The sequence below is a fragment of the Colossoma macropomum genome, unplaced genomic scaffold (assembly GCF_904425465.1).
Source record: "Colossoma macropomum unplaced genomic scaffold, Colossoma_macropomum, whole genome shotgun sequence".
NCBI lineage: Eukaryota > Metazoa > Chordata > Actinopteri > Characiformes > Serrasalmidae > Colossoma > Colossoma macropomum.
Window position 1 is genome coordinate 12460350 of NW_023494794.1, and position 11724 is coordinate 12472073.

Consider the following 11724-nt stretch of genomic DNA (forward strand, 5'->3'; position numbering starts at 1 on the left):
TTTTATTAAGAGCACATTACATCTACAGAACTTCAATTTGCATGACTGTACAGCACAGGGTTAATTTACTCGTACAATTTCGGACGCAGATAAATCATTATATTAACCTTCACACTTAAAATATGTATGTGGATTTTTTAACGTGCTGTTAAGGCGTGCCATTATGAAACTTTAATCAAACTAGCCTGAAGCTAACAGCACAGCCTTTATGAAAAAGAACAATAGTACCATTAATCCTTATAAACAGTATCTGTAGTAAAGAAACAAGTTGTCTACAGTGCTGCTTATTACTTTTATATATTTTCACTTTCAGACAATTATTAGGTTCTCTACTACACAAGTATTATATTAAGAACTACTACAGGAATAAATAAAAAAAAACATTTAAGAAGTACTATGCAGCACTATAAAAGTTACATATTTTCTTATTGTATCACTAAACTTTTGGATTTAAATGTACTAAGGATACTCAAGCAAGGGCAGATTTTGACCAATCAGTTACAATATTACACATTACCAAGAAAATCCTTAAATAAACTCTCAGAAAATAAAAGTTCACCTGCAAACGAGGACAAATCAAAGTTTAAAAAGGTGCAAACCTTAAAGCTATGGAATACTTTAACAATACACTATCAAGCAACAAGCTACTGACAGTATGTTTTGTCATTCATAAATATGGAACACCAAGAAAAGTGACAAACATGCTTCTTTATCTATTAGATATTTTTAAGGTCACTTTTCATCTTCTCATTTGGGTATGTTTATAGTTCTTGGCAAAAAAAATTCTGTATACATACTTCCCTGGTGTAAACATACTTCTCTCACATCATTACTTTATTATTTTATTGTACAGTGACAAGAGATGGTCAGTTATCACCAACATTATGCCCTTTCACATATTTCATACTTTCTATGTATTTAAATGTTTGTACTGTAATAGTCTTAGAGAAAAGACAGACACCCCACTTTTCCCCTAAACTCAACCATTCGGACACATCATCCCTGCCTAAATGACAAAAGATAAAAGTGAGGATACTCAGTGCACAGTGTTCAACCCCATCCAGATAAATAGACATATTGGTACACACAACCATCAACAAATTGCACGTATGTCTGCAATACATGCTAATTTGTGTGTATGTGCGTGCGCATCACAGTTCGGTAGAGTTGCCCTTCACATAAGAGGAAGACGCACTTTAGACATGTGTGCATGTATGTTTTTTTTCTTGTTTTTGGGTGGGTTATACAAAACATAAAATAAGAGCGCATGACTACATAAGCTATGCTTACGTGGACACAAAGGACAGATTTATAAATTAATAACAGGGAACCCAAACGTCAACTTGAAGACACAGCCAAGTACATGTTGTCCACATTAGTCAGAGACAACTTTTCACTGTGGATTTTCAAGTTTTTTCCAGGACGTCCCTCGAAGCTGAATGCTCGTGATGGCGTGTGAACATAAGTGAAGCTGGAAGGGTAACTGGGATTGTAATGCAGCACCGGGAGTAATGCATTTTCAGAAACTTGACACAGGAACATGGAAACAGTTCTACAAGCAACAACATCCCAGCTTCAACAAAAACTCCTCCCACCCCACTCACCCCTGAAAGAAAGAAAAGATAAAAACAAAACCAAAAAAAAACAAAAAAAAAAAATTTCTACCACTTCATCCATGTCCTTCAGTCATTAATGGCATCGCACATACACACACACACACAAATACTGGTAGTGTGAATTCACACAGTCCTCTGCTGCACACTTGTTGGGGAACATTATGGCAAGTAGGTGAGCATGTGCATGGTTATGTGCACAGGAAGTTCAACCAGGAGAGGAAAAAGGGTAGTACAGTGAAGAGGTCCATTACTCCATTATTCCGTCTCTTCGTACAGCAGGCTTGTCGCTCGATACCAGCGGCTAACACTTCATGACGGGCGCGTGGATGGAAGGAAGGAGTGAGCTTATGAACTGTCGACAGTCCACAGAGGAAGTCATGACGGCATGGCGTTTTTCTTCACAAAACACACATCCATAGCAGCAGGTAGAGCCTTTTACAGCCTCCCTCCAAACGAAAAAAAACAAACAAAAAAAAAACAAAAACAAACAAAAATCCCCTAATTTCCCATAACCACCTCAGACAAGCCAAGGAGATATCAAAGTTCTGGGAAGCAAGGTATTTTTCCCCCCCCTCAACAGGCCTGTTAGCCCACCAATGTCACCCGTTCTACTAGTCAGTCAGCAGATTTCATTTTGCATCTTAACTGTAAGTCTCACCCCAAAACCCCCTCCCCTACGACCTTTCTTCAGAGTGGTGTTCAAGGGATCACCGCTCAGGCTCAGACTCTAGGGCCAGGACCCTCTTGCGTTCGCGGCACTGCTTCTTATGGGCTGGCCAATCCCTCTGCTGGCACTGGGAACCGCAGTAGCGCGCCACCTGGCATCGACCGCAGATGTTGAACTCTCGCAGCTGAAGAGAACATATTTATATTAAAACAGCAGTTAACACAAAACAGTAGTGCTGGGCAGTAACAATAAAATCACAGTACTATGGCATCAGATGATTTACACTGAATACAGTTAATGTCATGCTTCCTGAGTACTGCTACTCTGTGCTAAAACAATGTCTTACAAACCTGACATAACTTGTAATTAGACTTTAGTTTTTTTTTTTGTTCTGCCTCTTAAAATTACACTGAAACGAGCTTCACAAATATTGTAAATGTTAACCAGATATTTATGTATTTTGAGTGGAGATGACATGATACTTTTCCCTTTTCAGATCCCAATAAAGATACTGAAATCTTAAAAAAAAAAATTGTAAAGTTTTAAAAAGTTCTAAAGTAATATTTTTAATTACACCACTTCACTTATGAGCTTCAAAAAGTAGGCTTAAACTGCTCCAACACATTACCACCCCAAAGGAAGAAATACACGGTTAACAACATCACAGAGAGTGGGGTTTCAAGCGAGATTTGTTATAGGACTAATTTTCACACTCTCCAATATCCAATCTAGCTCTTCTGCTGTTTTCGGCCTGATACTAAGATAGTATCAGATCGATGCCATGTCTAATTTTAAACTGTTCTTTCAAAAAAACATTCTGAAGCATCTAGCAATCGACAAATTGAAGATGAACAAGTTTTACATCCATAATTTTTCGAGGTGAGGTGAGGAGGTTTTAGCTTGTCTCTAAACTTCATTTTTAAGGTAGATCCAATTTTTCATGAGAAATTGGTTCAGCTGTCCCTGGCAGCACCCTTAAATGGTCAACATGGCAGGCATGCTGCAATCAGGCAATATTTACATTACAAAACTCACTGCTCAAGTCAATTTTTGCTTAGATCCAATCTTCCTAATTTGATGGTACGTGTTAGCATGGTAAGTGGCTCATATCTGTCACAAATATGGATACTAACCAGCAAAGCAGGGCTTCGTCACAAACACAATTTTCCCTGAACTGCTATCAGTTGTTTATTATTAGGAGCAAGACATGGGGATGGACCCACACACATGAATTCTGACCTGATTGTTCTCATTAAGGTTGCAGGGCCACAAATTAAATATGAACTAGAGACACATAGGAAAGTGCCTCAGATCTGATTTGAAAAACAACAATAAAATAAAATCTGTCATAAAAATAAAAAAAAAGATCTGGATTTGTTAATGTAGCCCAAGACCATAGTGCAAAAACAAATAAGACATACTTCAAAGAGCTATTATGCAAAGTTTGGACAAAAGTTGTGCTTTTACAGACTCTTATTATACCCCCAAGACACCAAATAGCAGTAACGAAAGTATGACAGTACTCACCCTCCTCTCAATAAGCGAACAAGGGGGATAATGACATTCGTAGTACGTGCAGGAGCACTCTTCCTCCTCCACAAGCTCTCCGTTAGCGTTGTAGTAGCGTGTGCGGCTCAACTCCAGATACTGTTCCTCAACTGGGTCTGCTGGCACCTGCTGGATGGCCAGCCAGTACAGTGACTGCTCTCTGCAGAAGGACCACACACAGACAAACAAACTAAATCTCAGATGGCAGATGTGAAGTAAAAGGCTTAAAGCTTTGCTGAGTGTTAGCTACTTAAGGGTAGCCTTTTCAAAACTGTTATAACATGCCTAACAGCACTTCCCTAAGTTGTATTTATGCTGGAGAATGGCATTCTTTGATTGTCTGTAATTCAAGAGACACAGTACGAGATTAACTCGGTGCCACCAATCCTCCAGCAGAGAATCCTGTAAACTCTGTTACCTTTGCTTGCTGGACAGCTCCTCTGGTTTGGGACTCCAGCCAACAGGAACGAGGCGCAAGTTGTCTAGACGGTTGTCCACTGTGACTGAGTTTATGTGGACGACTTGGAAACTAGGAGCAATGCCACCTCTGTGCTTTTCCCTGCATGCACACAGGCATACACACAACATATACATATATAAGCATTCACCTTAATTTTGATGAACTATTTAAGGGAACAAGGCCAAACTCCTTAAGAATGCACAACTCACCAGAGTAACTCATGCAGGGGTCGAGCAGCCCATCGGCCTTTGCCAATGTCAAAGGCATAAGCAAAGATTTTTGCTCCGTTGCCATCAGCATCAACCTCCATGCGAGCCTGAAAAATCATTAAGAGGATTTGAAAACTTATGCTTGAAGCTCAGGCTTCAATGATAGAATTAAAGGCAAAACTACACTTCTGCATCTGCAAACATGCACAGGCAAAGATGCTTTTACAAGTATCTTTGCAGAAGTATTCATCAGCCTTAAAAGTGTTGAGACACCTTGCAAATTTAATTCTTTAGACAAACAATATTTGCACACAAAATAGCAACAATTACTGATTAATCTTATGATGTATGATAAACAGAACGTAATGCAGAGAGTTCCAAAATGTGTTGTTTTCATTACACAAGGGAAGAAGGCATGCCGATATATACTCAAAATCACATAAAAGTTTTAAAGACTTATGAAGTGACTTTAAAGAAGTATTTGCATGCTTCTCTGGGTTTTGACAGCTAAACATTGTCAAACTAGAAAGAAGACGAATTTCTCACCTCAAAAGCATAGTTTTCCACAAGTGGTATGTCCTGCTCATCAATGAGGGTGTACTTTGTCTGGCAGAGAAAAGAATGATATATAATGGCTGTCCACAGCATGGGTTTCCTCTAAAGTCACAAATTAACTTATCTATCTAAACTTTTAAAGCCTGCTGCTTACATTACTTCCACTGACCAATTTTATTCTTCATAATCTATACATTTATTCGTTTACTTTATACAGCAGATAAAGCAGAGTGTTTCAAATAGTCACACAGTTGCTGGATTGCATGCATGCCGTTTGAAAAGGAAACATGAACGTGCAATGACTGGCATTGGTAAAATAACATTACTATTGCCATTGTCCACCAACACAAGCCCAGTCATATGACAATAAGAGATCCGGCATCATTAGACCATGAAGGCCTTCAGTCATAAAGCCCCAGCCCACACCTATTCCAATTGATCTCTGTTTACCGGCTGCCCTCTAGTGTCACGGCACGACAGGCCTGGCACACAAACTGGACTTGCCTGGTTCTACCATCAAGTTGGATGTCGAGCTGTACGGATAACGCCAAGAAGCCCGTTTCGCCGATTAGAGGCAGTAGACACTGGAGGTACTTCGATACCGTAAATTAACGACTTTAAAAAAGTGTTACCATAAAATATAACGTTACCAGCCGGGCAACGATAACTATAACATCAGCTTAGGTATACCGCTAACGTTACAATGCTGCACAGCTCTGTCAAATATAATGGGTACTTTGTTTAGTTAGCTAGCCAGCTAGCTTAGCTGGTTAGCCTGCTAGTAAAACTCATCACAGTCGACATGCCGGTTTGAGTCACGTTGCAGCGGTTCCTGGTTGAGAGATCTGCCGACGTCTCCTAATTAAATGTCTACTAATTACATTAAGCCGGCTGCTACGGGGCATAAGAGTATCATTTCAACCTCTTCTGTCGTGAAACGTTCAAAGAATAAAATAAGTTACTAAAAGCTCCACACAATACAGTCGGCTGCATATACCATCTCATTTATTTTGCTAGCTGGCTAGCTGTGCTTAGCCTCGTTAGCTAGCGCGGCAAAGTAGGCGGCTCGTGCGACGAAAAGACTCCGGAGAAATCGCTTGTTCCACCCGAGCCGCTGTGGGTCTGTATGTTTCAATAAGAAACTGTAGGTGTTGTAATATCAACGGTATAGGTGTCACATTTTAAAGATGTTCTCACAAATTGCTAGAAAATCCATTTTACTAGCTAGCTAGCTAATGGTTTGTGATCCCCTCCCCTTCGCACATGGCAGTCCAAAGGATTCGGCTCACCTTCCCGGCCACACGGCCAAGTCGAACAATCCCAAGCTTGAAATCCGACATTAGACGAGCTCACAGGTATGGAACGGAAGGTAAAACCAGGCGTGGCGGCTTATGGGTTTGAAACTAGTCCGGGCAACCCCTAACCCCGAGTTCCGTCCAAGTTTTGTTGTATACGAGGGTCAGTCGTTGCCCGACTCTTCCCCACCCGCTACCAAACCACCGTGATGCGCCGCTGAGTGGCGTTGGAAAACCTGCCAGCTCTCAGAAGGGGTGGGACTAAACCCTTGTGGAGTAGACACCAACCATTGAAGAAGACTGAGCGGCTTATCCAATAAAAACGTTAGATATTTGATGGTGTCTGGCGTTGCGTCGACCGCGTCATAGTGTTTGATCCGAGCAGCCAATCAGAGAGCGGAATCTCATCGCAAGCTCCGTCCGTTCGCTTGCTTTCCTCATGCCATTGGCCGTTGCTTCTCAAAGCGCGGGAATACTTCGTCATTTTAGCGCGAAACTCTGGTGAAGTCTGACAGATGTACAGGTGTTAAAAACACAACGTTTATACGACGCATTACAGTTTTTCCGATTGCTTAGACAAAAGCATCGAATCCTAACTGTTGTAACAATGCCTTAAATGACGACACCAAAGTACAAGATTTGACTGCAATTTTCTAAGTGCAAAACTACACACTGTTTCTTACGTTAAGCACTTTGTTGAAGAATAAAAGCTCTTGCAATCATTGGAAAACATTTTTATTCAAACGGCAAAACGTACCTGAACTTGGCAACATCCGTGCACACACCTGGATACCTTTACACAGTAATTAAACACTAATCAGTCTGAGTCTTTAGCAGAAAAAATAAAAATATAGAACTACAGCCCAGGTTTGTTGTCATCTCTTTCACCGGGCTGCTTCACCAAGTACAGTAACTTCACAGTTTTATATTTGCCTCCTTACTTCCCATTTATCAATCAAATTGAGGATTTTTTTCCGGCTAGTTATAGGACAGTGCATGATCGCCAACCACATGCTCGCCTGCTTCTTCAGGAAGCAATGGAACAGGCAAGCGGAGACACTGAGGTAGAGTTAGTCCGGATACGGCACGCAAGGCGATATTTTTCTCGTTGCCTAGACAGGGATGATATTGCTTGCGATGCGGTTGAGGTGATGTGGCCAGACCCTAAAAGAAGGTTGGATCCTAAAACCATCCACCCCATCCCTTACAATCTCGTAGAATAATATGATTTATTTTTATACCATTTCACTATAATTTTACTGTAATTATGTTTGTTTTCACGAGTATACAGTAACATTTTGGATTGATTATATACTGTATCACAATTCAATTTTTCCTTTCTTTCTTTTTTCTTTTGTAAAAACATGCAATGGCAAAAAATAAAGATGTTTTCAGAAGGCTTTCTTTTTCTGTGTTCATGCAAATGTGAGTAGATGTACTGAACTGGAGCCATCTTTCACAGAAGCCTGTATGAAAAATTTAAAAAGGTGTGCAAAGTGCTAAAGACAGAAATGTTTAGTATAAAGGACATCAGTGAGTTGCTGTTGTTTTGAAAGTATATTTCAATGGTGCATGTGTGTATAATTTTGCTGCAAAAAATGGCAAAAAGATTGTTAGGTTTTGATTGCAGAGTTTCATTTTGAATAGAAGTGAGATGTTTATCTCTAAGTGTGTAGAATTTTGACACAATGAGCCAAATTACTCAACCAGTGTGTAAGCAATTGCAAAAAAACCTGTAAATAATCTAAATATCTGTTGAGATTTTGTTACTTTCTGCTTGTTTGGACTGTTGTGCAAGTTCTGTGGTTCTGTGTAATAACTCAATCCTCTGGTAAATTCTTGAAACATATTTGTTTAATACACACCAAAAAGCTTTTTTTTTTAGTATTATTCATAGACTTGAAATTAAATACACCTTTATGATTAATGTTATGAACAGATTGTATTATAATATATTGCACAATTGTATGTTTGTATACAGCAATGCTAGTGAAGCAGATAGCCAAACATCTAATTCACTACCTTTCAATTGTGTCATTATGTGATCTTTATCTATTTACACTGCAAAACATCAACATCTGTATTTCCTGTTAGTAATATTCTTTATTAAGTTTGTGTTTTATTGTTGGCATATAAAGCATTACATATCATGAGCATATTGTATCTGAGCATTTTTTTTTTGCCTAGTTTTATGTATGAAATCTGCAACCTTTATGTGGTACTATCATTGTATGTAGGCCATAACATCTCTGTTAGAAACTGTGGAAAGGCACACATTTTATGACCGTGATGCTCGTGCATCAGTGCGATATTTAAGTAAAAACAAAAGAGCAACTGTTCCTCAGGTGATTAAAAAAGGCCAATGCAGGACGAGGTCAGACTGTGTCAGTAAGAAGTGTCAGTCCACAAGTAGAGAGGGATATTACAAAGGTGATTACACATTTTAGAGTTCAGGTTGCTGTGCAAAAATAGGCACCAGTCTACAGAGATAAGTTATCCTTCAACATATTCTCCACAAGTGGGCGTGTGCATTTACACCAAGAGAATGATACAGGCCTGTATTCTTGACCACTACAGGGAGGAAGTCAGGTGGCCCCTTAGTGGGAACAGTCACTGCAAATCAATACAAAGTTATTCTGACACATTCCCTAAATGCTTTGATAAAACATTTCTATCCTGATGGGAGTGGTGTCTGTAAGGTTGACAGTGCCCTCCATTCACAGGGCAAATTTAAATCATATGCTGTGGCTTTAACAATTACCAAATCTCAACCCAATTGAACACCTGTAAGATTTAGCTCTTTAAGATTTTTGCTTTTTAGACAGCGCTCTTCTCCACCATTATCAAACCACCAATTGAGGGAATTTCAAGTCAAGTGATCTTTATTGTCATTCCTGAATATAACTTGTATACATTGGAACAAAATGTTGTTTAGAAGAATAGTGCTCAGTCCCTCCAGTACAGTTACAGAGACTTTTGAAATCAATGCCAAGGTGCACTGAAGCTATTCTGGCAGCTTACGGTGGCCCAAAAACTTACCAAGGTACTTCATGTTGGTTTTGCCTGTAGGTAGTTTCCAGCTGCTTTATAATTTTAGAAATATTCTGCCAGAATTTGGACTTAATATTTGACATGCTTTTCCTGTCTATGCCTGCAGTCAAATAAATGTCAAAACAGTTCTACATTCATTGCACCCACTGTTGAAATTTTTTCATCCTCAACTTTTACAGTTAACTTTTACAGTTAAGCAGCCTATCCATCTCCCGCAGACCAGTGTTGGAGTGACCAGGGAACAGTCCAGCAGTGCTACCAATACAATTCTGGCAGTGTATGATGAGGACAGCAATTACACTGTTGCATTATCACTGCAAACAGTGGGGTTAGCATTGTCTATGGTTAGCATAATGGAAACAGTTTATGGGAAAATGATGCAAACCTAACTAGCAAGTAGGATTACCATCATGCCATGTATGTAAATGGGTGTGTGCACCTTGATTTATTTTTAATGCACCTTTTGCATTTCTAATGCATTTTGTTCTGGACCTAGGCCTGTGTCAGAATGTGGCAGACCAATGATTCTCATCTCCAGCACTGCAGTCCACCTGCCCCTAACTAATAATGGTAAATGTCTCCAAGCCAGCCAGCTCTCTGATGCTCAGCCAACATGTACACAAATCATCTGATATTCTATGCTAAAACACAACTATTGGAATTTTGTCACTTAGTAGGTAGGCATCCATCCATATACTTTTATGCATATGTTGACATATTAGATAAAAACACTTTGTGGAAGCGCACAATCTAAGCCGCTTATCCTTCTGGGTCACAGGGGTGCTGGAGCCTATCCCAGCAGTCATTGGAAAAACCCTGGATAGATCACCAGTCCATCGTAGGGCAGACACATACAATCACACACACATTCGCAACAATGGGTAGTTTAGCCTGTCCAATTGGCCTGACAGCATGTCTTTGGACTGTGGGAGGAAACCTGAGCACCTGGAATAAACCCACACATAACTTACAATGGTAGCACATTTTCTGTATGAACAATGTAAATGAGAATATAACATTGATGTTCGAACAGTGATGTCAATGACAATACAACAGTCTGCTCAGTTGTTTCTGTTTTTGTCTGGCAATAGCTATGAAGCATGACAAAACACAGTCATGTACCAGCTGACTAATGGCGAAATGAAAACATACCTTTATCTTATCAAAGAAAAGTTTGCCACTGTATTGTCTTTGCTGTTTATGATGTAAACTACTGCCATAAAATTAAACAAAACAAGAACGAGTTGCTCAGGATTAAATTGTCTGTAAACTCAGTTCATATTTTTCAGAAGTTATTTTGAATATGAAGAGTTTTATTCTTTTTTTTTTACGAGTTTTAAGAAACAGCCATATTTGCATAATGTTGCAACATTTCAGTTTTTCACTTGAATTAAATTCAGAGACCTAGATTCATTGTCACTTGCTATCTGCATATCTGTGTGTACTTTTTTTATCTGACAGGAAACAAACTTGAGCAAGCATTACGACAACAATAAGCTTTTTGTTTGCTCTATTAAAAAAGCAGTGTAAAATTCATGACATCCAGTCATTGAAATTTATTTAGCAGTTTTGTTTAAAGCATTTAGTTGCTAGTGTTTTTGATAATCTCCTGACCCGAAATGTCATGCATAGATATCAGTCAGTTCCTCCTCTGGTCAGTCACAGTGTGAAATACACTTCAGTGCATTGCCACAGCTAGAAGAAATACATTCAGAATTTTTTTAATCAGTTCAGTCTTTGACAAGGTATGGAACTGTAACAATTTCACCAGCTGAGGGCATCATCCATTTGCATCTCAGCTGAACCTTACCATAATATATATAATTTAAAAAAAATGCATTTATGTTTATGTACATACAAGGCAAATAAAAAAGTATATACATTTACATACAGTATATGTTTTATATATATATATATATATATATATATATATATATATATATATATTTACATTTTTTAGTGCTGTTAGACTTTTTTAACACTGTGTCCATTGACTGTCCACTCTATTAGACACACCTAGCTTGTTAGATAGCTCATCTGCTGCTGCACAGTTGGTGTTGTCATCCTCTATTCCATCAGTAGTCACAGGACGCTGACCACAGGACACTGTTGGCTGGTGGACATTTCTCAGTCTAGCGTTGACTCTGAGGTGTTTAAAAGCAGCACTGCTATGTCTGATCTACTTGTACCAGCGCATCACACACTAATACACCACCACCATATCTGTGTTACTGCAGTGCTGAGAATGATCCACCACCCAAATAATACCTGCTCTGTGTTGTCTAGGGGGTTACCGAGCATTAAAGAACAGGGTAAAAGGGGG

General features: G+C 39.2%; 1 protein-coding gene across 1 annotated transcript; it reads right to left on the minus strand.

The window, feature by feature from the left end:
* Positions 1–954: 954 nt before the first annotated feature.
* zmynd19 (zinc finger, MYND-type containing 19) lies at positions 955–6565 on the minus strand. Its single transcript, XM_036580205.1, has 6 exons — positions 6345–6565; positions 5047–5106; positions 4501–4607; positions 4250–4390; positions 3811–3991; positions 955–2467 (listed from the first exon to the last, which is right to left on the minus strand). Exons 1-6 carry the CDS (start codon positions 6393–6395, stop codon positions 2324–2326), a joined length of 684 nt encoding a protein of 227 aa, XP_036436098.1. The 5' UTR covers positions 6396–6565; the 3' UTR covers positions 955–2323.
* Positions 6566–11724: the final 5159 nt, after the last annotated feature.

Bases quoted from the DNA above. Each gene is read 5' to 3' on its own strand.
- zmynd19 (XM_036580205.1), bottom strand. From the start codon at position 6,395: ATGTCGGATTTCAAGCTTGGGATTGTTCGACTTGGCCGTGTGGCCGGG. The intron at 4,608-5,046 runs GTGAGAAATTCG...ATGATTTTTCAG, and splicing joins TGGAAAACTATGCTTTTGAG to GCTCGCATGGAGGTTGATGC. The intron at 3,992-4,249 runs GTAACAGAGTTT...GTCCTTCTGCAG, and splicing joins GAGCTGTCCAGCAAGCAAAG to AGAGCAGTCACTGTACTGGC.